At 38.0% G+C, this 27,433-nt stretch overlaps 2 protein-coding genes and 2 pseudogenes across 5 annotated transcripts; 3 read left to right on the top strand and 1 right to left on the bottom strand.

The window, feature by feature from the left end:
• Positions 1-3,592: 3,592 nt before the first annotated feature.
• Positions 3,593-8,411, top strand: LOC125193655 (4-coumarate--CoA ligase-like 9). Of its 2 annotated transcripts, none has more exons than XR_016137524.1 (7): positions 3,593-4,550; positions 4,928-5,105; positions 7,295-7,484; positions 7,571-7,716; positions 7,795-7,857; positions 7,937-8,039; positions 8,123-8,411. XR_016137524.1 is itself a non-coding variant. In XM_048091492.2 (7 exons), the coding sequence occupies exons 1-7, from the start codon at positions 3,706-3,708 to the stop codon at positions 8,234-8,236; spliced, it is 1,644 nt and encodes a 547-aa protein (XP_047947449.2). In that variant the 5' UTR covers positions 3,597-3,705; the 3' UTR covers positions 8,237-8,411. The 2 variants fall into 2 exon arrangements, 1 of the variants encoding a protein (XP_047947449.2); XM_048091492.2 differs by having other exon boundaries at positions 3,597-4,550; positions 7,795-7,862.
• Positions 8,412-8,529: 118 nt separating this feature from the next.
• LOC148928537 (transcription factor GTE10-like) lies at positions 8,530-22,458 on the top strand (annotated as a pseudogene).
• Positions 11,021-13,384, top strand: LOC125195045 (uncharacterized; annotated as a pseudogene).
• A 193-nt stretch (positions 22,459-22,651) lies between the features above and the next one.
• Positions 22,652-27,332, bottom strand: LOC125197541 (uncharacterized). Of its 3 annotated transcripts, XM_048096304.2 has the most exons (7): positions 26,593-27,332; positions 26,266-26,415; positions 25,889-25,984; positions 24,814-24,939; positions 23,839-23,976; positions 23,405-23,749; positions 22,652-22,975 (listed from the first exon to the last, which is right to left on the bottom strand). In XM_048096304.2, exons 1-7 carry the CDS (start codon positions 27,328-27,330, stop codon positions 22,718-22,720), a joined length of 1,851 nt encoding a protein of 616 aa, XP_047952261.1. In that variant the 5' UTR covers positions 27,331-27,332; the 3' UTR covers positions 22,652-22,717. The 3 variants fall into 3 exon arrangements, with proteins under 3 accessions (XP_047952261.1, XP_047952262.1, XP_047952263.1); XM_048096305.2 differs by lacking the exon at positions 25,889-25,984 and having other exon boundaries at positions 26,593-27,330; XM_048096306.2 differs by lacking the exons at positions 24,814-24,939; positions 25,889-25,984 and having other exon boundaries at positions 26,593-27,330.
• Positions 27,333-27,433: the final 101 nt, after the last annotated feature.

The raw sequence follows: 27,433 nt of genomic DNA, 5'->3' as shown, positions 1-27,433 counted from the left end.
ATATTTGAGGCACATAACAAATGGGGGGGGGGGGAGGAGTTCCTTTTATAGGCAACTTACCCCCTTCCCCCCCAAGTTTCATATTTGACAAAAGTCAAATATTGTAGACAATATTCAACAAATCTCCACCTTGGCAAAATTTCAAATCCCACCGGACACAAATCTTCTCCATCCAAACAAACCGACTCGCGGTGCTTTCATATTGGCACAGTCAAGCGCCAGCTCCAAAGGTTCTTGATTGGCTCTGATTGCTGCGAAGGTTCTTGGGGTGGAACCTCTTCATCATCTGACTCTTCTTCTTCTTCCGTAGGAGAGTCATTTGTGGTGTTCGTAGTCGGGATCACAACTGCATCTTCGAACTCCACCTGCTGCGAAGTATCACTACTATTTGGATTTACCTTATTCAACATGGAAGATTCATCAAAGGTAACATTCCTACTTACAATTGTCTTCTTAGACTCCAAACACCATAACCGATATCCTTTAACACCAACACTGAAACCCATAAACAAAGCCTTCTTAGCACGTGGATCCAATTTTGATTCAGTGACATGATAATATGCAACAGAACCAAAAATGCGCAAAGAATCATAATCAGTTGCAAGTTTACCGGACCATACTTGTAAAGGAGTCTTGCCATCAATGGCAGAACATGGAAAACGATTGACAATGTGTTGAGCGTATGTGAGGGCCTCAGCCCAAAATTTTCTGTCTAGCCCAACATTAGACAACATACAACGAACTTTCTCCACTAGTGTTCGATTCATACGCTCTGTCACTACATTCTGATGTGGTGTATTTCTCACTGTGAAGTGCCGAACTATGCCACACTCCTGGCATACATCTTGGAAAGGATCACCCTTGTATTCTCCACCGTTATCTGACTGGAGAACCTTGATCTTCCTCCCCATCTGATTTTCAACTTGAGCTTTCCATTTTAGAAAAAATCCCAACGACTTCATATTTGCTCTTCATAGTGTACACCCAAACTCTTCTGGAAAAATCATCAACAAAAGTGACAAAATAGTGTCTACCTCCAAGTGACGGAGTCTTGGCAGGTCCCCACACATCAGAGTGCACGTAATCCAGAGTTCCCTTGGTATTATGGATTGCAGTGCCAAATTTCACTCTTCATTGTTTCCCCAGAACACAATGCTCGCAAAACTCTAATTTGCAAGACTTCGTACCTTTCAGCAATCCTTGCTTGGCGAGAATTTGCAATGATCTCTCACCAGCATGTCTCAATCGCAAATGCCAAAGCTTCGTCGCTTCTGCATCCTTCTTGTTACTCGAAGTTGCGGTTGCTACTGTCCCAACAACTGTACTACCTTGGTAGTAATACAAATTGTTCTTCCTCACGCCTTTCAACATCACCAATGCTCCTGAAGTTGCTTTAAGAATTCCATCTCGCATCATCACAACTAGGCCTTTAGATTCTAAGGCCCCCAAAGAGATGAGATTCTTCTTCAACTGGGGCACGTACCGCACATCCTTCAAAATTCTGGTGGATCCATCCTGATTTTGCAGCTTGATTGAGCCTATCCCGACTGTCTTACATGGACTGTCATTTCCCATATAAACAAGTCCGCCATTGAGTTCTTCGAAATCAAAGAACCACTCGTTTATGGGACACATATGATAGGTGCAACCTGAATCCAATATCCACTCGTCTGGATGCGATGTTGTAGGTGAAACAGTAAAAGAACAATCCGACTCCGCATCATTTTTGCATTCAGCAACATTTGCATCCTGCGAAGCCTTTTCTTTCTTCTTCAACTTTGGGCAGTCTTTCTTCCAATGTCCTTTCTCATAACAGAAAGCACACTCATCTTTGGCAGCTCGTCTTTTCGATTTGGACCTTCCTCTTCTCTCCTTTGATCGGCCTTGTTGACGACCCCTTGCCACTAATGCTTCATCTGTAACTGCTTTACCTTTCATTTTATCTGCCTTTCGCAATTCATGACTATACAAAGCAGAACATACAGTATCCAAAGACACATTCTCTTTACCATGGAGTAATGTGGTCTCCAGATGTTCAAATTCATCAGGAAGAGACGACAACACATCAATGCTAGATCCTCATCCTCAAATTTCACATCTAAATTTAGCAGGTCTGCTACTAATTGATTAAACAATGTAATGTGTTCATTCATAGTGGTACCTGGCCGGTATTCAAAACGGAACAACCTTTTCTTCATAAGGAGCTTATTCTGACCACTCTTCTTCAGAAATTTGTCCTCCAGTGTCTTCCACAATCTATGTGCAGAAGTCTCATTCTTGACAGCATACCTCTGCTCCCTGGACAGACACGACCGAATTGTTCCACAAGCTAACCGATTTATGGTACTCCAATCTTTATAATCTATATAATCTGGTTTCTTTATTTCAATGGCAATGTCAAGACCCTGTTGGAAAAGAGAGTCTAGAACCTCTCTCTGCCACATACCAAAATGGCCAGTACCATCAAATATCTCCACCGTCAATTTCATATTTGACAGTGGAAACCTTGACCACGATGACGAAGAACTAGCCTTGACTTCTTGATCATTACCCGCCATTACAGACTCAAAATAAAGTATTCAATATTACAGACAAAGAGAACCAAGGACGAACCTTGGCTCTAATACCACTTGTTGAGAAAACCGGGCAAATTTTCTCTCAAATAGTGAAATGAACCGATTCAGTAATTTTAGTGTAAACCCAATGGGGTCTACCTCGATAAAATTACTTCCCCAAATAAATTCTCTGGAAAGACTGGTGGGGACACTGTCCTCTCTTAATTACCAAATTCCAAACATAATTTATTAGTCGGTGTACCAAACACTACAACAAAACCCGCAAATAATATTGAATAAAATATCACAGCAGAAAAGCAAACCCAGAAATAAATGCTGAACAAAATAAATAATTAAGAAAGAACACACCCGAAACTTTGATAACAGAATTCGGCCAAATTGTTTATGTCTCTGAGCACCCTCAGCAGAGCCCGTCATATTAAACGGAGAAGAGAATACAATATGTGAGGTACATAACAAATGAGGGGGGGAGTTCCTTTTATAGGCAACTTACCCCCCAAGTTTCATTTCCCCACCGATGTGGGATTGGAAATATTTGCCAAAAGTCAAATATTGTAGAAACAGCATACTCAATAATTACTCAATACTCCCCTCATCTCTATTTCATGTGACACATTTCTTTTTCACGTGTTTTGAGAAAATCATACTAATAAATAGTTAAAGTCAAAAGAAAGTAAAGTAAGACAAAAAATAATGTAGAGGATAGTCTCATCTATATTATTTTCTCTCTTATTTTAGTTTCCCCTTTATTTTAACTATTTATTATATGATTTTCTCTAAACACGTGCGAAAAGAAAATGTGTCGCATGAAATAGGACATAGGGAGTATATAAAAATAGGTCTCACATTACACTATCTTTTTCTACCACTTTCCATTGTAATATTTATTAAAATTCGTGTCAATCTCAAATGGAACTTATAATTGTGGACGGTATAATATTTTTTTGTTAAGAAAAATGACTGGCTCATGATAAATATCCCAAAAGAAAAAATGATTTGCGGGACAGAGGGAGTAAAAGAGTGATGGATGAAATGGAAACACTTATTTAATGGCGGATGGATATATTGACATGAATAAATATTGTGGTAAGCTGTCACAATTCCCACCCGATTGTCACCATCTCAATCCATGGCTGAAACAACCTCCATCAACCCCCAAAATGGCTTCTGCCCTCAAACCAGAACATACCACAGTCTCCGCCCCGCCGTCCCTCTGCCTCCCCCGTCTCAGCCCCTCTCCATCTTCCAATACGCCCTCTCCCTCCTCCACTCCTCCTCCTCCGCCCTCTCCACCACCCCTTTCCTCATCGAGGCCGCCACCGCCCGCCACCTCACCTACTCCGCCTTCCTCCGCCACGTGTCCTCCCTCTCCGCCTCCCTCAAACCCCTCCTCTCCCAAAACGACGTCGCCTTCATCCTCTCCCCTCCCTCCCTCCACATCCCCGTTCTCTACTTCTCCCTCCTCTCCCTCGGCGCCGTCGTCTCCCCTTCCAACCCCCTCTCCTCCCCCTCCGACCTCTCCCACCAAATCTCCCTCTCCCGCCCCGCCATCATCTTCGCCACCGCCGACTCCACCAACAAACTACCCCAAATTGATGTTCCCATTATCATCCTTGACTCGCCCTTGTTCCTCTCCATGCTCCAATGCGAATCAGCGTCGCATTCGAGCTTAGTCGCGGCCGCGGTGGTGGATCAGTCTGCTGCGGCTGCGATCCTCTACTCCTCCGGGACCACGGGGAGGGTGAAGGGAGTCGTGCTGACTCACCGGAATCTGATCGCGCTGGTGGCAGGGATGTATCACAACAAGTTGGGTGAAGATGAGGTGGAAAGTGCTCCTCACCCGGTGTCGATTCTGACGGTGCCGCTGTTTCATGTGTTTGGATTTTTCATGCTGATCAGGGCGGCGGCGCTGGGGGAGAGCGTGGTGCTCATGGAGAGATTCGATTTCGTCAAAATGCTGGAAGCGGTGGAAAGGTACAGATAAAAATCTACGGATTCTATTTTAAAATCAATTGGTGATAGAAAAAAGTGTCATTGACATTTCAATTCTGACTTAAATAGTGATTTCAATTTTATTTCTAATTCTTTAAATCAATGATATTCCAAATAATTATATTATACTCCCTCATTCCTACTAGAATAATAAAAGACATATTTTGTCAATTCGGTTACATTTCACTTATATAACCAACTTATTTCAAGTCACGTTTTATTATGAAAAACTACACTAATATATAAAAATAAAATTCATAGGGAATAACTTATTTAATCCATTTTTCTTTACATTTTTTAAATTCTGTGCATACATCAAATGTTACTATGGAGTTTTTTTTAATTCCAATTGTGAACAGGTATAAGGTAACTTATATGCCGGTGACACCGCCGCTGGTGGTGGCGATGGCCAAGTCGGATTTGGTGGATGGATTTGACGTGAGCTCCCTGCAGGCTTTGGGCTGCGGAGGAGCGCCGCTCGGGAAGGAAGTTTCCGAGCGCTTTCGACAGAAATTTCCCCACGTCGAAATTTTACAGGTACACAATATGTCATTGTTTAATGTTTATAATGAAAATTTGTGAAATCCACTCAAAAATGGCAAGGGAATAGGGACTGGAGATCATTTTTTTCATTGGAATCAATTAATTCATTTATTACAAATAGAGGTATGGTCGGTGGACCATCCAACTGCCAACATCACCTCAAATATAAATGCTACTAGACGTACCAATATTGACATTAGTATTAATCATGCAATATTCATTCACACTACTCTATTCTATTATCCTAGATTATGGTAAATTTGAAGAATGTAGTATATGCTAAATTTTACTCCAATCTACTACTCATGTCCCAAAAAATAGACAAATTTTATCATTTTAGGTCATCCTCCAAAATCAGACAAAGTCTAGGTATAGAAAGTTTTTCAACAAACAATAGTCCTACACATCATTTAACACTCATTTCACTACCTTTTTTTTTCTCTCTCCTACTTTTTCTCAGCTTTCTCTTACTTTACCATAATCTGCTAACACTCATTCCACTGTCTTAATTTAGTTTCTACTCGAATTACTTAGTATACACTGCCGTCGCTCTCATGAAAGATAGCTAGATGCATCGATGGATTAAAAATTGAACATAGATCTGAACTTCAACAAAATGTTAGGTACAACTACAAGCCCACACGGTTTATTTATTGTTTAATTATTTAAATGCAATGCTAACTAGATGGAGTTGTTTTGTTGTCATTTTGTGTATTTAATTGACTCTTGTTTCATTGTTAGTAGCACGTGAAAGCCTTCGCTAGAATGCCTTTTAGATTTTGCCTTTTAGAGCAGATGAATGGGGACACTTCCGTAATGTGTCAATCAAAGTTTGGATTGTAGATATATAAACCTTCTCTAACAAGCACCGATCAGTCAAATGTTAAAAAGTTAGATGGTTAAGATATTTATTACCTATCATTATTTATGACACATTTATTTTGAACACGTATAGTTTAGGATAGTTCTAAAATGGAGTAGATTGGAGTGAATTATTTACAGTTATGTGAATAGTAAATTGATGTACCTTAATGTAAACTATGCCATGCTCTATATATAGGAAAATCTAAAATAATGATATATTCTGTGACATGAATAATTGAAAGGTGTGAACATGTCTGAAATAAAATAAAGTCACAATACTATGTCATGCTCTATATATAGGAGAATCTAAAATAATGATATATTCTGTGACATGAATAACTGAAAGGTGTGAACATGTCTGAAATAAAAAAGTGACAATACTTTATGCGAGGACAACCGTAGGTGAGAAATGTGTGGGGAGTCTGGACCACACCTAGTTTGGTACGATAAAATTGGAATTGAGTTTGAGTTGGAATTATAATTTTATGGAATTGAATTTTAAGGAATTATACCAATTTCATTGCAAATTCTTTATATGCTAGTAAAATGTAGTACTAGTAAGTATGAAATTTATTACTCCATAATTGTAAATTCCTTAGGTATAAAAAAATCAACCAAAATTTGACATCGACTTTTAATTGAATTATAGTACTATTTTTCAAAATTTATTTATGTACATTATGTATAGCACATTGTTTTTTAATATTGTCCATATGAGTGCATATAAAATTGGACATTTTCCGAACACACACATAATACATATACACTATACACACAATACACACATTGAACATAAACACGCACACTATACACACTTTGCACATACACATTGCAATATTGCATGCACACACAATACGTACATAACACGTACACAACACATGTGTATTGTGTATGTAGTGTGTGTATTATGTTTGTGGTGTGTGTATTATGTGTGTTTGTAGTGTGTGTTTAAAGGGTATGTAATTTTACAAGTATTTGGAATTCCAAATCCATACGTTAGCTACGCAATTCAAATTATAGAATTGAGAGTACCTGGAATTAGAATTCAATTTCAAATATTTTTGCAATACTAAACATTGAATTTAAAATTGAAGGCTTCTATTTCTAATCCACACTATCAATTCAACATTACTAAATGGACTAAGGCTATCTATCTAATTTTTTAGAGTAATACTCCATATATTTGAACCATTTAATATTAATACTCGGTGAAATTGATTAGGCATTTAGATGATTGCTAATACTTGTAGACTTGTAGCTTAGTGTGTTTTGCTAGAATTTAAGGTGTGGCTTGCTAGTTCATAATGCTATTTGCACAGGGCTATGGTTTGACAGAGAGCACAGGAGGGGCGACACGAACAATGGGGCCGGACGAGGCGAAAAGACATGGATCAGCAGGACGACTATCGGAGAACATGGAAGCTAAGATTGTTGATCCTGAGACTGGAGAGGCCTTGGCTCCAACACAACGTGGAGAACTATGGCTACGAGGACCGTCCATTATGAAAGGTTGTAGCATAGTTGTTCATCATATATGTATGCTTAACTAATGAAATAGTACTAACAATTAAATTGTTGAATGTTGATAATTACAGGTTATGCAGGGGATGATGCAGCAACAGCTGCAGCCTTAGATTCACAAGGGTGGCTAAGGACCGGGGATCTCTGCTACTTCGACCAAGATGGTTTTCTTTTCATCGTTGATCGGCTTAAGGAATTGATCAAATACAAGGCGTATCAAGTGATCATCTTGGCCTTTCTCATGGATCAAGACTACGGATTTTGGTTGATATCTCACTTCTTGTCTTACCTATTGCAGGTTCCTCCTGCGGAGTTGGAACATCTGCTTCAATCAATTCCTGAAATTGCCGATGCAGCTGTGGTGCCGTACGCATTCTCACCTTTGTTTCTATGCAGTTTATGAAATGTGAAATTTATTTTCGTTGGCATTGCATACATAGGTATCCCGATGAAGAAGCGGGTGAGATTCCGATGGCCTACGTGGTGAGAAAAGCGGGCAGCAATGTGAGTGCAGCTGAAATTATGGATTACATTGGGAAGCAGGTACTCGTAAAACTTCGTTTTATTGTTTAAATACTACTGTCCATCATTTAAAGAGTCATTTTGCGATTATTTGTGGATTGCAGGTGGCTCCTTATAAGAAAATACGACGTCTTGCTTTTATAGACTCCATCCCAAAATCTCCGGCTGGGAAGATTCTCCGGAGAGACCTTCAGAGACATGCTTTATCAAAGTTGTGATTATCTGCCTCTATTTCTAGTAGGACCATTTTCTTGATGATTGTCATTTATGGCTGCAATTGCATCAAAAATATTTTGATCTGCTTAGATAATTTATAGTATTGTTTAAAAACTTAAAAATTACTATTATTAGTATTTTTCATGAAATTTTAAATATGACAAATATTACCATCAATTTTATAAATATAAAAAGTTTTAGTAGTAGTGTTTTCATGCAATTTTAAGTTGAAAAAATACTCCCTCCGTCTGCAAATAGGAGCTTATTTCTTATCGGTCTATACGAGTTTTAAGAAATGCTAAGAAAAGTGGGTGGAAGTGAAATGTATTGGTGGATTGTGGGGCCTCTTTACCTTTTATGGTAATTATGAACCGAGTCTCCTATTCGCAGACGGATCAAACTGAAAAAATGAGACTCTTTTTCACGGCCAAAGGGAGTTTCATCAATTTTAATTGGTCATTCTATTACCTAAACTGGCTTATTTGAATTGTGAAAAATGACGTCCTATGAGTGCGAGAGTTTCTTTGTTCTTCCTTTTTCTTTGTTCTTCTGCGTGTGTCAAAACTGAAGTTAATTTCACAACCTATTCTCCAGCTTGCTTTAATATAGGCCAATCTTCAATATACGTGCTATGACCATAACCACGAAAGCTGGAAAAAACTCAGACCTTCCTAAGGAGTTTCCTTACAAAACTAAACTCAAATGACAATCAAAGATAACATGTGATGCTTCATACTCTACAACACTACTCTATTGTACTCATTCCATCTCATAAAAATAGTAATTTTTAGTATGCCACGAGCAGAATTAGTTAAGTACAGTATGAAAGAAATAAAAAAAAAATAATTGAAGTATTGCTAGTGGAGAATGTGACCCATCTAATTAGAAATTAAAAAAAAGTTTACTTAACTTGAAATTTACTACTCCCTCCGTCCCAGATTAAAAGTCACTTTTTGCCATAAAAGTCCGTCCCAGTTTAAGAGTCACTTTTAGAATTTTCCATATTTGGTCATACAATTTTACCCGATTCTTCATCAAAATTACATAAAAATGCCATTATCTACATTAAAATACCAAAACAAAAATCAAAAGTCAAAAGGGACTCACCTTCAACCAACTCCACCATCTCACTTCATTTATTACACACTCTACCATCTCATTTCATTTATTACACACTCCACCACCTCACTTCATTTATTACACACTTCAACTATTTCTTAAAATCCGAGCCATAACAATAAGTGACTTCAAATATAGGACGGAGGGAGTATTATTTTCTCCAAAAAAATCGGCTAACTTAGTGGAAATTCTCTATAATATGAATATTTTAACTTTTAGTTAGTACTCTTATATAGTACTCCCTCCATTCCATAGTAATAGAGTCATTTTGTTATTTTGGTACGTTCCATAGTAATAGAGTCGTTTATCTTTTTAGTAAAAGTCAATACATTTTTTCACACCTACTTTACTCTCTCTTACTTTTTTCTCTCTTCATCTCTCTACCTTTTTCACTTTCCACTTTATTCTTTATTTACTTAACTCACCTAACACAATTTTTCTTAATCTTCATGCCAAAAAGAAACGTCTCCTATATTATGGAACGGAGGGAGTAATATTTTCTCCGGCTATGACAACTTTTCCAAATTGTAATACGTTGTTTCAACAATATCATATTAAAGATGGTTGTTACAATATTATATTCAAGATTTGTGCATTTATTTTTAAATTTTTTTTGAATTATAAAATGTAATTGAACGTAACTTTAATTTAAATTTGAAAATAAGATGGGAATGCAGATTAAAAAAACGGAAATAGGTTTAAGGGTAATAAAGTCATTTTATCCACTAACTACAATTAATATTTTACCTCCTCTGTCCAAGAAGCGACACGAAAATTTATGCAACTTTACTTTATGTGTAAAATGGAGAGAATAAAGCAGCGAGAAATGTGTTTCCAAGGGTTTTTCCGGTGGTTTTGTGACCGAGTATCGACATTTGGTTGAGACAGTTGCTGAATCAGAAGGTTTTGGGTACTCAGGCCTGCAGGCAGGGGCGGAGGGAGGGTGGGGCCAGGGGGGCCCATGGTGTCCCCACTAATTCTTAAAAAACCTATGGATATTTTAGTAATTTCACTATAATTGTAATTTATATTATATAATATTAGATATAGGTTTCAGAATCGTCGTTCCTCTTAATTTATATATATAAATATTAGTGATAGGTTTACCATTCCTCTTAATTTATATATATATATATATATATATATATATATATATATATATATATATATAATATTAGTGATAGGTTTCAACAAATTTATACGAATCGTTCCTCTTAATTTCTCCTTCAGCAGTACCAATTCTGAAATTGATTATCTAGAATTAGGTATATTTCAAAACTCAAATGTAATTTAATTGATTTTTCTACGTGGTTGTATTTTTGTTTGGTTGCAATAATAATTTAAAGGGGGAGAAAGAAGATAGGTATGTAATTCAATGCTATGGTTGTTCTGTTGTTGGAATTGTTTAACCCCAATTCTTTATTTGATGTGTATGTGTTAATAGTTTTATACTATTTGATTTGTGAATGTGAGTCCCAATGTTATTTCTAAATTATTGTTTGTAATGACAACTTTTTAGATGTGACCAGATAGTATATTTTGATTACTCTTTATTCTTTTAGTTGTAAAGTATAAGATGAACTTTATATTATGTTTTGTGTAATTGTTTATATTTTTGTGTAATGATTTATATTCTTTTACTAATTATTGTTGACTATTTTTGCATATATATGGATCGTTATTTCAAGAAACTTTCTTCCGTTGATTCTTCATCAGCTGAACCTTCACTTCTTCAACCTCAAGAATCATCCAATGAAAATAAAAATAAGGTTGATTTAGAGAATCTCCCAAGTGATCCAGGAGAACGACCTGATATAATGAGTTATCCACCAAATTTAATAGAACAAGTTCGCAGAGCTTACTTACTTAAAGGTCCGTGTCAACCACGTAATCATGATTTTCGTCCTATAGTAGATGGAAATCGAAAACGTAAATTTGTCTCACATTGGTTTGATGAATTTAAGGATTGGTTGGAATATAGTGTTACGAAGGAAGCAACTTTTTGTTTATATTGCTATCTTTTTTCAAGACTCCACGGAAATGGACAAGACGCTTTTGTATCAGGGGGATTTACGGTCTGGCGCAAGAAAGAAAGATTAAGAGATCATGTTGGAAACCATAAAAGTGCTCATAACAGGTGTAGATTAGCATGTGAGGATTTGATGAATCAAGCCCAACACATTGAGGTCTCTTTAGCAAAATAGTCAACACAGTCTAAGCTTGATTACCGCCTGCGATTAAATGCCCCAATTATTTCTCTTCGTTATCTTATAATGCAAGGATTGCCTTTCTGCGGTCATGATGAGTCAGAAGAATCATTAAATCAAGGTAATTTTCTTGAGTTCTTGAAAGTTATTTCTTCTTGCAATGAAGAGATAGCTAGTGTTGTGCTAAAAAATGCTCCGGAAAATCTCAAATTTACATCACCAGATATTCAGAGAGATATTATAAATGCATTTGTTGTTGAGACAACAAAAGCTATTGTACATGATATGGGAAATGAATTTTTCTCTATATTAGTCGATGAGTGTCGAGATGTATCTGTCAAAGAGCAAATGGGTGTTGTAGTACGATATGTGGACAAGTATGGATGTGTTATAGAACGTTTTCTTGGTGTTGTTCATGTTAGTGATACAGCTGCAACCTCACTTGAGAAAGCACTTGATTATTTGTTATCTACTTATGATTTAAGTATATCTAGTTTGAGAGGTCAAGGATATGATGGCGCAAGCAACATGAGAGGAGAATTCAATGGATTGAAGAGTTTGATACTCAAGAGAAATTCCAGTGCTTATTATGTACATTGCTTCGCTCATCAGCTTCAGCTCACAATTGTTGTTGTTGCTAAAAAACATAAAATTGTCGGGTCTTTTTATAATTCTATCTCTCGTTTGTGTAATACTGTTGGAGGTTCTTGTAAGCGCAGAGATATACTTCGGGAGAAACAAAGAGACAATATTATTAAAGAGATTGCAAGTGATGAAATAAGCACGGGGAGAGGACTAAATCAAGAAATGTCATTGAAGCGACCTGGAGATACTTGTTGGAGTTCACATTACTGTACTCTTGTCAGCTGGATACATTTATATTCTTCTATTGTTGATGTTCTTGAGTATGTTGGGGAGGATGGTCATGATGATTCAATAAGGGCTGAAGCTGATGATGTGTTAGAAATTATAAATAGTTTTGAGTTTGTCTTTGTGTTACATCTTATGAAGCAAATCTTGGGAATTACACATGAACTCTCTCAAGTGCTACAAAAGAAAGATCAAGACATTGTTAATGCGATGAATCTTGTCAAGGTAGCAAAATCACGTCTGCAAATAATGAGGGAAAAAGATTGGGATATATTGCTTGCTGATGTTTCTAGGTTTTATAGCAAATATGATCTGGATGTGCTTGACATGGAAGATGAGTTTGTAGCTCGAAAAAAAGGAAGACGTAGAGTTGAAAAAATGAAGAATCTCCACTATTATCGAGTTGAGCTCTTTTGTTCTGTTATTGACTTGCAAGCTCAAGAGTTGAATCAACGTTTTAATGAAGTCAACACAGACTTAGTTTTATGCATGTCGTGTTTTGATCCTAGGGATTCATTTTCTGCATTTGATTTGGAGAAGCTGCTTCGTCTTGCACGGTATTATCCTTCTGAATTTTCTGAAGTTGCTTTGTTTGAGCTTGAAAATCAACTTGAGAACTTTATTTTTGATGTGCGCATAGATGAAAAGTTTTCACAAATATCAGGAATCAGTGGTCTTGCTCAAAAGATGGTTTCTACAAGGAAACATGAAGTTTTTCCAATGGTTTATTTATTAGTTAAGTTGTCATTGATTTTACCAGTTGTCACTGCATCAGTAGAAAGCGTCTTTTCAGCAATGAAGATCATCAAGACTTCTCTACGTAATAGCATGGGAGACCAACTATTGAATGATTGCTTAGTTCCTTACATCGAAAAGGATGTGTTTGTTAAAGTTACCAATGAAACTATTATGCAGCGATTTCAGAAGATGAAGAATAGAAGACAAATGTTATGATGTGATTGAATTTAAATTTTACATTTTGAACCTTATAATTTAATTATTTAATTTTTTTTTGAAGTTTAATTTTGGACCCCCCACTATGAAATCTCTGGCTCCGCCACTGCCTGCAGGAGACTTGTGTCCCGAATGGGAAGTGCATTGGCTTGAATGTCGATGGTTATGGTAGGTCTGTTGTGCCAATTCGAACACTGTCACTTCTGAAGATGTCTTATTCGGAGAGAAGGGATTTAGAAGTTAAGGACTGGGCTTGAACAAGTACGGAAGCTTAACAAGAAGATAGCTTCTTTTAGCTTGGATAGAGTGGTGCATCCACAAGCTACTGATGTCCATAGCCATCAAATTGGAGCAAAGAGACTTGCTACCGCAGAAGTCCTGCATGTGTTCGCTAATGCCAAGGCTATGATACCAGGAAAGAAAAAAGGTCATTCTGGAACTAAAGGTGCCCCTTTGGCAGCTAGAAAGGCGGAGTCGGTGAAGCAGGGTCATCCATAAAATGCTAATTTTGTTGTATTGATGAAACAATGTGAGACGTTGTTAAGTCGTTTGATGGTGCAGCCTCATGCCTGGATTTTCAACAATCCAGTTTTGATGTTGTAGCTCATAAAGTCCCAGATTATTATGCTGTTATTAAGCATCCAATGGATTTAGGGAAACCAAAAAATGGAACAAGAAAAATGGATAAAATGATAGATGATGGATTAGTGTTATGATTTAGGTGAAGAACAAGAAAGAAATCTCAAAGGCACTTTCACATACAAACACCTAATGGCTACACAAACTAGCAACACAAGAACTAGCAAGCATACCTTTACAATCAACCTTAGCCCGGCAAAAGATCGAATGCAACCCGAAGGAATTTGATAAGTCTTCAAAAGATGAAGAAGGTGAGCTCTCAAATATGGAGAAATAGTCTCTTACAAATATTCAAAAGCTGCTTGAAAAGAACCCTAGCAAGAGTATTTATACTAGGAGTTGAAAAGAAGCAAAACAAGACAAGTCTTGGTCAAAAAGTCATATTTCGGGCAAAACACCCGACCGGGTGTTTCCCACGGCTCATTTCACACGCCCGGGTGAAGTCTCTGGACAAAAACTTATTTCTCGGCAAAAAACCCGACCGGGTGTTTTTGGGTTGGCAAAAAACACCCGCCCGCGTGTTTCTTTCTGCATTGTGCGGCTTTCTTAAAACGATCATAACTCTCTCATCCGAACTCCGTTTGGGGCGTGTGAGGTACTCACGCGAAGCTCTTTTGACGATGAAGACAATGTTGGTCCTAGAAGAGCATTTGGACACCATCTTGATAGGAAAATTCTGGTTTGAGTCAGATCTCCGAATCCGGCTTGGCTCCTTGCCATATCTCCACCTTCTTTTCGGACCCCAATCAACCCATGGCCCTCGATGCCGTTGCATCCTATGATTGTGAATCCCCGGATTTACATCATCCTCTCCTTTTTTGTGAAAGGATTTGTCCTCAAATCCGGTTCTTCGATTCTTCCCTAGGACACCCGGATTCACATCACCCCCTCCTTCTTTTGAAGGATTTGTCCTCAAATCCCAATCAAGTACACCTACAAAATCGAGCTAGTCCAAATCAAATATCATAGTATCGTGCAAGAGGTTGATTTCACTTCGGAACCCAAAAGACATTTCACTAACCAGGAGATGGTTCTCACAATCATAATCAACGGACCAACTTGCACCATCACATTCAAAATCGAATTTAGCAATGAGAACAAAGGACACATCCATCTTAAGATCATTTTCTTGAAGCTTACAAGGAATCATACCACGCAAAGAATCAAGGTTGTCAACATGATGCTCACTTAATTGCTCCAACACTTTGAAGATTTGATCATTATTATGAGAAGAATGTGACAAAAAAATATTATGCCTAGCATGTAGGGTATGCTCAACACAAGACATGTGAACCTTGTAAAACACCACATGAATCTTGTAAAACATAACATCAATTAACATAAGGAACTTATCAAAATAAGCCTCTCACAATTGCTCTAACGATTTCAAGACATAGGCACACACATGGGAACAATGCATTATTATGACTTTAATCACAACACAACCCACAAAAGACATGTGAGTGGTAAAGTCCTTTACAAAACAACCATTAAACATCCCAATCTCGTTGAAGGGTCTAACCATTTTGTAATGGAAATAAAGCAAGTACCAAGTTCTAAAATCATCAACAATTTCAATTATCTTGGTCCTACTATTCTCATCCACATATTTATGAAACTCAAAATTATGAACAAGTGAACACTTAGACATCTTATTCACATGTGTCACTCTTGAATTTACAAAATCATGTTTTTTGTACAAGATAGGCTCAACATGGTTCAAAGCAATTTTCCAAAGCAAATTATTGTCCAACACATCAATCTTATCTAAGCACTTCAAAGAAACATCACAAGGAAGCAAGGATAGTGTACTTGAACCTTGGGCAATGAGTGATTCATCTTGACATTTCTTCCATGAGCTTATTACCGGTAAGAAGTTACTCGGTACATCCACAACTCGGGGTTCACATTCTAATCCTCCCAATTCTTGTCTCGTAAAGTCATCAAAGAGAAAAGACAAGTCATAAGAGTTAGTGAAATAAGTGTCATTCTCCTCACCAAGGGAAAAAAGGATAGGGTGATTTAGAGCCCTCCCAAGGTTGATCTTAGAATCTAACAAGCAACTTTTTTTCCTCACATGCTTGTAGTTTTTCTCTCTTGGTTTCTTTGATTCACACTCACCCCTACCACTCTCTCTTGGCTTTTGCATCTCACATTTTAGCCTTTTCTCACACTCTATATTTTCTTTTCTCTCTTGCTCATTCCCAAAGTACTCATTTACTTTAGCAATTTCATTTGGCTTCGTTTCAATGCTCAAGACTTGAAGGGCTTTTAATGGCTCACACTCGTTTTCGGCTTCCACTATGCTAGACACGCCATCATTAAAAGTTGGGTGTGCATCTTCTTCATGTACGGCTGTGGAAGACTCTTCTTCATCATCATCGGCAACAAAATCCACCCTATGTTTGACATGCTCTTTAACAACGTGGTTAACATCGCCACACTTATTTTGAATCAAGCTCTTTGAAGGAGTGAAGTTGGATTACAACCACGACGAAACTTTCGTGTGATAGCTAGGATGAGATAGGTCCACCTTCTTTGGTGGGATGCTTCTTCGGCTTGTGTCTCCACCACCATGTCGAGGGTTTGAGCTCATCCTTGCGTTACTTGAGACTTCCTCCCCCATTAACCACTCATGCACCTTATGACGATCATGATCCCTAATCCACCTAGAGTGAGACTCTCCATGGAACTTTGGAGCTCGTGTTAGAGTTTGTATACTAGAAATTACGTTTCGAGTGATTGAATACTGTAAAACTCTTATTTTATTTTCCAATAAATAAAATAGATTATTTTTTGTCATAATGTTGTTATGTTTTACATTTAATGGATGTTAATGCATGTTTAAATGTATAAGTTAACTTAAGTCGTTGTTTTAGTAGACCGGTTGTGGGCGTCGTCCACTTTAAGGTAATACGGTCAGTTCTAAACAAAGAAAAAGATGAATTTCACAACCTAGTTGGAATTTGACTATCCAACGAGAAAGGTTGCAATGTCAGTCCGCATATTTCTAAGCCTTACTGAAATAAGATGACATTGGTGTGGTATAGCACTGAACGGATCTAACAGCAAGACTTGCCTTAGGCTATCTACTGAAAGACGAGGTCTTGATAAATATTTATTTCTTAATCAATGTAGGTTAGCATTGAGCATACGGTATTGATTATGCACTGCTTTGACTTATCAAATGGTGCGGGTTTTTCGTAACCCAATTATCCTGATATATTGGGTAGTGGTGATCAATATCTAGCGGTGCTAGGATTGCTATTATATTGAATCGTGCGAGAGCTGAGTCTCGTTTGATAATGTCCTCAAGAGGAGCGCGAAACAAGGTTTTATTATTCGGAACCTAGCTAGGTGGAGTGTGATTACTCTATGAATAATAAATAAACGTTTCATGCTAAGTCCACTCTTGGAATTAATAAGAAGTTAATTAATTAAGTCAATAGCAGACATTAATTAATTAATGGAAATTTTAATCTTAAGCGCAGGAAATGAAAGTTAAACGGAAACCCGGATTACTTGTAATTTCGGATTTGGATGGGGAGAGTTCAATATTACTTCTGTAGTGGCTGCTCGTAATATTCCAATTATAACTTATATTAAATTGTGGGTTCAATTTAATTAGTAAAAAGTAAATTGGATGAGCTCATATCCAAAACCTTCCATAGATCCCTGTCTGGGCCCAAAAAGAACTTAATATAAATAGGAGAATAAAGGAGACATAAATAACACAATTTTATCATTAAAATTTTTGAAAATTTCAGCCCCTAAGCTGAAGGAATTTTCGAATTCCTCTCCTATTCCAAAAAGGATTTCTTCTGTCTTCTTTATCTAAGTCCTAGTATTCTAGTAAGATCAGCCCACACTGATATTGGGATACAGTTCGGGAACCAGAGAGAAGATTTGTGGTCTAGTACTCAAAGCATCACGTGGAGAAGGCGCGAGCAATCTTCAATTCTTTGGAGAATTATTTAGGTATTTTTCTGCTCCGTAGAAAAGCATGTTTTAGGTTTCAATATTCTTAAAGCATGATTAATTCAAGTTATGAGCATGATACATGTGATAATTACGCGAATAGGTTTTGTCTAAATAATCTGCTAAATAGATCTGATTATTATGTGATTGTTATTTATGCGCCCGCTTCCGCTGCCAGTTCCATCAGCTCGTTCCCTTCTATTCCCTTTATCAAGTCCATCATCATGATACCTTGACTTGTAGTCACTCCTACCATGTCTCTCTCGGTCACTAGGTGCCATGGAATGGTTATGTCTAACTCTATCTCTAAGGTGACTTATATCCTCATGATACGCCGTAAATCCTCCTTGCATAGCATTCACAATACCCCGCACCTCGTGCATCTCCTTCATGATTGAGGAGAACATCTCTTTGATAGTACCATCGGATGATGAGACGACTTTCTTTATAGGCGAGTTAAGCCTAGAGTTCACCATTTCAAGTACCTACAAAACAAATTGGACAAGACTAGGGACACGTCCCTTTTTGTTAGTAAGACAAACAACACACACACCCGAGAATGGAGAATTTAGTGATGAGCTCACTTCCCATATTGTAAAATCCCCTTTCTCCAAACTTACACCCAATGTCACTCGAACGGCTTAGAAATTTTGGAGGCTAGGATACTCTCCTTCACTTGCTCTCAAAGATGTTAATCCACAAGGGTAGCACAAATCACAAACAAGCTATGCAACTAGGCAAGTACTCCCTCCGTTCCATAGTAATGGAGGCAAAACTTTTTAGCACGGAGATTAAGAAAAATTGTGTTAGGTGAATCAAATAAAAATAGAGAATAAAGTGGAAAGTGAAAAAGGTAGAGAGATGAAGATAGAAAAAAGTAAGAGAGAGTAAAGTAGATGTGGAAAAATGTGTTGACTTTTACTAAAAAGGGAAATGACTCTATTACTATGGAACGGACGGAAATGGAAAACGCCCCTATTACTATGGAACGGAGGGAGTAGTTACTAGTTCTAGAAGCCACGAGATATAGTGAAAGCAAGATACTAGGCCAATGGGACAATTCAACAAACACTTTGTGTGCACAATTTCAACCAACAACAATAGACCAAACAATTGATGAAATTTCGGCCTAGAACTTTCCGACAATCAAATTGACATACCCAAGAACACATATATCAATTTATAGCTAAAACCCATGGATAGAACTTGAGATCTCTCTCTTTTTTTTTTTTGACAAATATCTAACAATTTTCACCCTTTGAGGAATATATCTTCTTTTTTTTTCTTACAAGAACAAGAACCAATGGCTCTGATACCAAATAATGTGAATCTTCTAGATTGAAGACTCATGAATTTGCCCCGAACTTATTCTTGTAAATAAACCCAACAAATAAACAAGATAAACCAATAAATGGAACAAGAAAAATGGATAAAATGATAGATGATGGATTATGTTATGATTTAGGTGAAGAACAAGAAATAAATCCCAAAGGCACTTTCACATACAAACACCTAATGGCTCCACAAACTACCAACACAAGAACTAGCAAGCATACCTTTACAATCAATCTTAGCCCGGCAAAAGATCGAATGCAACCCGAAGGAATTTGATAAGTCTTCAAAAGATGAAGAAGGTGAGCTCTCAAATATGGAGAAATAGTCTCTTACAAATATTCAAAAGCTGCTTGAAAAGAACCCTAGCAAGAGTATTTATACTAGGAGTTGAAAAGAAGCAAAACAAGACAAGTCTTGGTCAAAAAGTCATATTTCGGGCAAAACACCCGACCGGGTGTTTCCCACGGCTCATTTCACCCGCCCGGGTGAAGTCTCTGAACAAAAACTTATTTCTCGGCAAAAAACCCGACCGGGTGTTTTTGGGTTGGCAAAAAACACTCGTCCGCGTGTTTCTTTCTGCATTGTGCGGCTTTCTTAAAACGATCATAACTATCTCATCCGAACTCCGTTTGGGGCGTGTGAGGTACTCACGGAAGCTCTTTTGACGATGAAGACAATGGTGGTCTTAGAAGAGTATTTGGACACCATCTTGATAGGCAAATTCTGGTTTGAGTCAGACCTCCGAATCCGGCTTGGCTCATTGCCATATCTCCACCTTCTTTTCGGAGCCCAATCAACCCATGGCCCTCGATGCTGTTGCATCCTATGATTGTGAATCCTCGGATTCACATCACAGAAGGAATCTGGGTTTAGAGATTCATCTCACCTGCCTTGCGAAGGTATTTTCTTTTCAGACGAAGTCACACCCTGACATTAGTTCTTGCCTTGTCGTGTTTGACATCTTGTTGTATTACCCTTGAAAAACTAATCAGGTCATGAGCGAGCTGATGAGGATGTTGATATTGGTGGAAATGATCTGCCTCCTATCTCCAGATTGACAAGGATGCTGCCGAAAGGAATAGGAACTGCAGTGGCTCAAGAAGTTCCAGTAGTGAATCAGGCTCCTCATCTACTGGTCTGTGTTGTTACTAATTTTCATGCATTACTTTCTTGTTTATTATCCTTTTGTTATTCCCGAGCTTCATCATGTGAAAGGTCAATGTATGACTCCCTACATGTCGCAGGCTTATGTTAGTATATTTCCCCCTAACTTAGGCTTTTGGTTTCAGATCAACATTATTTACTTTGAGTTTAAAACTTCTATGATGGCTTCATGTGTGGAAAAATATTCTCTCTTGGATCAGTTATTGATGTTGAACCACCGGAACTTCTTTGTTAAGTTGAGTCTAATTTCAAGATTCCCATATTCACAGATATGAAAAACATGAAGTTATGCAAACTAGTTCTTCGTATTTATTTGTTATTATGATTTTCAGACCTAAGTTTGAAATCAAAATACCAACATAAACTTAATAAGTTAATTACTATAAATTTGTCATTTCCGTTTTGCAGGTTTGGAAAATTCTTCAGCCTGCGAAGCAGATGGTGCCAATATCTCAATTCCTGCAAGAGTGAGTATATGCCCTTTTTCGATTGAGCACTTCTTGAATTTTGATCATTAGTATGTGATTCTAAGTACCTTCTTCGTTTACTTTCAGGAATCTACAAATATTCAAGAAGAGCCCAGGCAAAAAGACTTGCATGGTCAAAATGATGGAGGTTAGATCTTAGAAGGCTCAGATGATTTTTCTGTTTTGCATTCTGAGTTTTTAATATGTTCTTGTATATGCAGATGTATTGGATGGAAATGCTGAGCAGTTTCCAGTGTCATCCGATGAGCCTTATTATCGTCAAGAGGGTAAGCAGCGATAACTAATGAAGAGTGCGAGCTATTAAGCGCAGCATAATCTCACCAACAAGCTGTAACATTTTAGGGGAGAGTGCTCCGCCAGATAGGCAAGTCTCCCCTGAAAAGCTGTACCGTGCAGCTTTATTGAGGAGCCGGTTCGCTGATATTATAATTAAAGCTCAAGAGAATACAACAGAAAAGGTATGCAACTTTGACTTGGCTAGTCAATTTCTATCTTGTTTGGTTGTTATTTATACTGACAATGGCATGCTCTACTATTAATCGTGATATCTTATTATTTTCAGGGAACAGATTGTGAGAGGCTGAAGCTGGAGGAGGAGGAGCTTGAAAGACGAAGAAGAGAAGGTTTTAGTTCAATGGAATTAGTTCATATTTATCCAATTACATTATACTAGGAAGCATCACCCTCTCTCTTCATATTTTGATCAGAGAAAGCACGACTCAAAGCAGAGGCCAAAGCTGCGGAAGAGGCTAGGAGAAAGGACAAAGCAGAAGTTGCAGCTGAAGCCAGAAGGCAAACAGAACTTGAGAGAGAAGCTGCACGCCAAGCTCTGCAGCAGGTAGAATAAGAGTTTCCTTTGTAATGGCTCGGAACATACGTACTTGAGTCATCCTATTGGCCACTTTAACATGCTCTGCGTTCCTGACAGATGGAGAAGACCATCCATATTAATGAAAATAGCCAGTTCATGGAGGACCTGGAGATGTTTAGAGCCGGTCCAGACAAGCCCAGACAATTCTCAAAATGGTCTTGCTAGTTTCAAATTCCCAGCAAATAGTAATCCACTAGAGAAACTTGGGTTGTACATGAAAAACGATGATGAGGAGGAAGAAGAAGTTCAACCTGAAAGCATTGAGCATACAGAGGAAGGAGAGATTGATTGATGGATTAAAGCCACTATTTAGGAGTAAATTGGAAGTTATCCTGATATGTTTGATCGGAGGACTTAATATGGTACGGAACTTGATGGTTCAAGGAAAACCATTACGCTCTTTGGTGGGAAGAATCGGAATGTGGATCGGGTTGCATGGTGGTTACCCTGGTAAGATTTGATGCCCACTTTTTCTGTGTCTCTGGTATCGAATGCAAGGCATTTTTTCATGTATTCTTATTTCTTTTTCCTTATTATTGTCATTTTCCAGTTTGTAGTTTTAGGGAGAAATACAATAGCAAGAATGTATGTAAATACTATTTTCCAGTTTTCTGTTTTATTTTTTTGTCACATATCTTTTAGCTGTAATCAGTTGAAAGGGACTACTAATCCTATTTTATGGGCATTATCTTTTAACAAAGGAATTGGCAACTACAAAGTGTTTACACTAATTGATTTCACTATCTTAGGTTATCCATCTTTAACAATAGCCTATGAAATGAAGGAGAGAAATAAATTGTAAAAAAAGTATTCATAATCCAAATTCTTGCGAGGCTATCTGGGTACAGAAATAATTAATCAAGATACCCCAGTACACAACAATAAACCACCCAAACCAATTCTGATCCGCTCTCTATACATTTCAAACAATATTTCCTCATTATTCTGAAGATCAAGGTACTCATCCATGTCAAATTTGGACACACAAATATTGCCAGTTTTTGTTGGATATACCTCTTCTCTTTTATCCATGGGAGAACTATGAACAAGGCCTGGGCTCCAACTACCATGACTGCTCATGGAATAGCTACTTGCATCGTGCAATTGGCCCGAGTCCTGAATCAAACCCCGATTTTCATCAGAATCTACGATAATTTCTACCATGGTGCCGAGAAGATGTGATGCCATATAAAAAAGGGATATATGCTCCAAATCAATCAGAGTTTCAATTGTATATTATGACATGTAACAAGAGAGGCATGTCTTAAATTTTCACGATAGTGTATCGTGCAATGCAAATAACCAACTGGTACTGCTAATATCCGATTCGAAGGGATCGTTTATGTATCTGAGAACATTGCAGTGACAGCTTCCACACCGCTCACGTTTAATTAGTCAGCTAATGGAGCAGAGTTGTACAATTTTATGTAGATTGAAGTTTAAATGTCAGATGAAAACTGGTTCAATTCAAACCTTCTTAGAATACAAGATGCAGAATACCCGTAGAATATGGAGTAATATAAGAAATGAGAGTAATAAGCTAACCTTTTCGAGGTCCCTCTGTACAGATCGTGGGGTCATAGGAGTTTGTACCTTGGTCTTCCCACCTGGTGAACCATCATGGCTCGTCTCCCACTGCAACCAGGGCAAAATAACACCATCCATTTCACCAGGGCGAGAAGTAGGTCTTGCTGGTGTCCTACAAGTTTCAGCCTCTCCTATCCTAAATTCTCTTCCCTTCACCATACCTCCTAAAGTTGAGCTTCCATCGCTTCTTTCCCCATCAAATGATGATAAATCCGTATCTTCAATATTGGAGATGAAGTCCTCAAAGTACCTTTCTGCATCCTCAATCAGTCTTTCTGACATTCTACTTCTATCACTGCTTCTCTTTAGAACAACAAACCAAAAAAGTCAGTGATATGAGATTATACTGTATTTTATCGCTTCTAGGTTGACATTAAAACTTTGATTAAAACCTTTCTGGCTTGTGGCAGCTTCTCTGTCACAGCTGAAGCTCTTGAATTAGGAAGGTCTTCATAAGTTTCACAGACCTCTACACCACATTGCTCCTCAAGCAACATTTCAGTAAGAAGATTCATTTTCCGCTTTTCCATCTACAATGTACAAAAGAAGATTCCATATCACAAGACTGACAGAAAAATATCCATGCATACTCCCCTAACATAGTATTCTTCAACACATGACCACTAGCCCATTGAAACATATTATGCTCATTAAATTGGGTTAAATCAGGAAACTGCTCATTATATAGTTTGTTTTCTTATAAAATTTATTTTGCATATATGATTGATCTTATGAAACTAGATGCTACTAATCAACCAACCAGGCTAACAGTAATGGTGCCCAAATTCGACTTCACTATGGAAACAGAATAACTCGCGCCTTGTGGGCAGAACTGCAATTCATGAATTCATCATAGTTTGTGCCAACGCAACACAAAATGAAAATATTAAAGAATATGAGAGGTTTGAACTTCTAAAATAACAATAAATAAAAATATAATGGTTTTATATATATTATCATGTCACTATCAGGCTATTACTAGTTAAAGGTGTATTCTGTACCTATTAATCCATTTCTTGTTTAACTAGTTGACACAAAATTTGACAAGATGATACTTGATCATTTTTTATTGTGTCAGACACAAACACAATAAGCGTTAATAATAACATTTATTTCAATGCCAGGTCAACAATAACCAGATCTTGCAGGCCGTGCTGCAACAAGCAAGTCACATAATAAACTACCAATTTGATATTATGAAACCACATATGGAGAAGTATATTACTTAATAAATAAATACTAATGCCCCAGTCAACACACTAGATTAAAATTGATGGTAACCAGAGACAGCTGATGCCTAGTCCCATGTTTTAGAAGAAGCAGTAGAAACCAATAATCTAACAAAGACAACTAAAGCAGAATAGCACCTGCTCCAATTTGTGAGCATATTTCTCTTTGATAATGAAGGAATCCTGAAGAGTCTTGGAATTTCCAGATAGAGAGCAGTCATTAGGCTCATTACTAACTACAACTGTCTGATTTCTTCCCATTGCCTGTGCAGAGACCAAATAGTTCAATAGATAAAACAACGCCGGGTACTAAAACTAGAAAGAATAAAGTATGAGAAAACTAATTTGTTTTAATCAACTTGATTTAGTTCAGTTCGGATTTCTTGAACATCAGATCTTAGTTCTTTCCGCATTGCTTCATATAATTCACCGTTTGCAACTTCCTCAGATGGATGGTCAGCCTTTGCACAGAAGAATGAATAAAAGATAATGAATTTCTACAGACTAATACTAGTTTCAGTTTTCTCTTAGACACCGATGTGGGACAGTTATATGTTATATTTTTAGTTTCAATTGCCAACATCCTCCCTAGTTTCAATTGCCAACACCCTCCCTCAAACCCTTCAAGGTGAACCTTGGAGGGGTTGGACTTTTTCTAATCGATTGGACAATTGGCCCAATTTTTTCAAGGTGAACCTTGGAGGGGTTGGACTTTTTCTAATCGATTGGACAATTGGCCCAATTTTTTTGGATCGGTCATTTTTAAGTCCAGATATACTGCTGGATCAGTCATTTTTTTTGGGTTGGACTTTTTCTAATCGATTGGACAATTGGCCCAATTTTTTTGGATCGGTCATTTTTAAGTCCAGATATACTGCTGGATCAGTCATTTTTTTTTGGTTTCGACCCAGATATACTGCTGGGTCAGTTAAATTTGACCCACAGTCGGCGACCCACTCTGATACCATGATAGAAATCCATGGGTTCCATCCTAAAACCAATTGGTGATAGGAGGAGGGCCCATGAGATTTATATACTAGTTTCAGTTTTCTCTTGACACCGATGTGGGACAGTTATATGTTATATTTTTAGTTTCAATTGCCAACAAGTATGACATAATTTATACCACACAAAAGCTGGGATTGGAGAGAGAGAGAGAGAAACAGACAGACAGACTGTGTGTGAGTGTGTGAAAAAAAAAGTGTAAATTAACCTTCTTTTTAGCATGAACTCGAATTATCTTCTCAAATCCATTTCTCCCAAAATGAGTATCGTTTGATTCATCATCAGTTAAGGCAGAAGACTGGCTCTGAGAAGTTCAGATGTAAAGTCATCACAGAGTTTTTGAATTTATTATATCATAGCCCAATACTTTTTTTTGAGAATATAGCCTAGTAACTAAACGCACACTCACTGAGGCTTAAACCATCTCTACCTTGTGTAGTTGTTCCTTTAACAAATATGTAATGGTGTGGACATTGGCATTTAAAATTTCTAAAAATATGCAAAATGCCATCAAGATTATAACTTGTATCATATATGAAAAACAATAACAAAATGCTATTACTGGGCAAGAAAGACAGATCTTACTGAGTAACCGTCATGTATCAGGGAGAGGTCTATCTGACTTGTAGATCTTCCTAGCCGGTGGTAGCTTGAAGACGTGGTTTTCGATGCCAGCGGTAAGCGAGTATTCCCACCATTAGGAACTATCATAGTAGCACGATTGCTCGAATCACTCTGTAAATCAATGCATGCGGCAGTTAATCCTTTCACCTTCAGCTCCCATCAAATATATCATTAAACACTAATAGTATTTTACAAAACTAGAAACATTCAATGATCTTAATGAATCAGACGTCAACATTTTTTACTTTCACATGCCAAAAAAGTCACTAAAGAAGAAAGCAGCCACACCTCGGAATCGCTAATATGATACCTCGCCACCGACAACGACCTCCGCCGCCGCGTCCCCGCATCGTCCTTATCCGCTGCAGGAGCAGCATTCCCACGGTTCCTAGCCACCGACACAGACCTCCTCCGCCGCGAACTCCCGTCGGACGAGGCAGCAATGTTAGGCCCCGACGCAGCGGAGCTAATCGAAACAGCGTCCCCTCGGCTCCTCGACACAGACCTCCCCCTTCTCCTCGACGACGCCGTATCGCTCGCCCACCGCCCAATCTCCCCAAATCGCCCCCCTCCGTCGCTCTCAGTCTTGGACGAGGAGGAGAAGAAGTCGAGCGCGAGATCGTCCAAGCTGATCTCGGGGAACGGCGCCGTGGCGGTGCCTCTCGTGGTGTTGACGAATTCCCCCCTGGGCACGTTTTTGATGTAGTCCGGGTCCGGCGCGGTGGGGCGGCTGAGGCTGCGGGAGCGGCGGAGAGAGCGGTGAGCGGAATCCTCGCCGATTGAAGCTCGCTTGGTGGTTGATTTGAAAGCCGATGTCGCCATGTTTGTCAGGTAAGTATGTGGAGTAGCTTTAGCGTGGAAATGGATATTATTTGAATTAGGTGAGGAGTTTAACGTTGCTACATAGCTGAGAAGACTCTGGCAAAGTGGTTTTATGATGAGAGAGACAGTAAATGTGAGGAAGGAAAGGATTGGCGGATTGATCCAAAATTGAGGAAATGTTTGAAATTGAAAATCTGGTAACATTAACTCATCCCATCGATTTAATGATTTCAATTTCATTTTATAATAATTCATTGATCTTATTTTGTTTGAATGATTGAGCGAATTTCATTGCACCATATTGCAA

This window comes from Salvia hispanica, chromosome 4 (genome assembly GCF_029641045.1).
Source record: "Salvia hispanica isolate PSC_SH4W2 chromosome 4, Shi_PSC_v1, whole genome shotgun sequence".
Lineage (NCBI taxonomy): Eukaryota > Viridiplantae > Streptophyta > Magnoliopsida > Lamiales > Lamiaceae > Salvia > Salvia hispanica.
The sequence above is the reverse complement of the archived record's forward strand: the minus strand, read 5'-3'. Positions and strand labels throughout refer to the sequence as shown.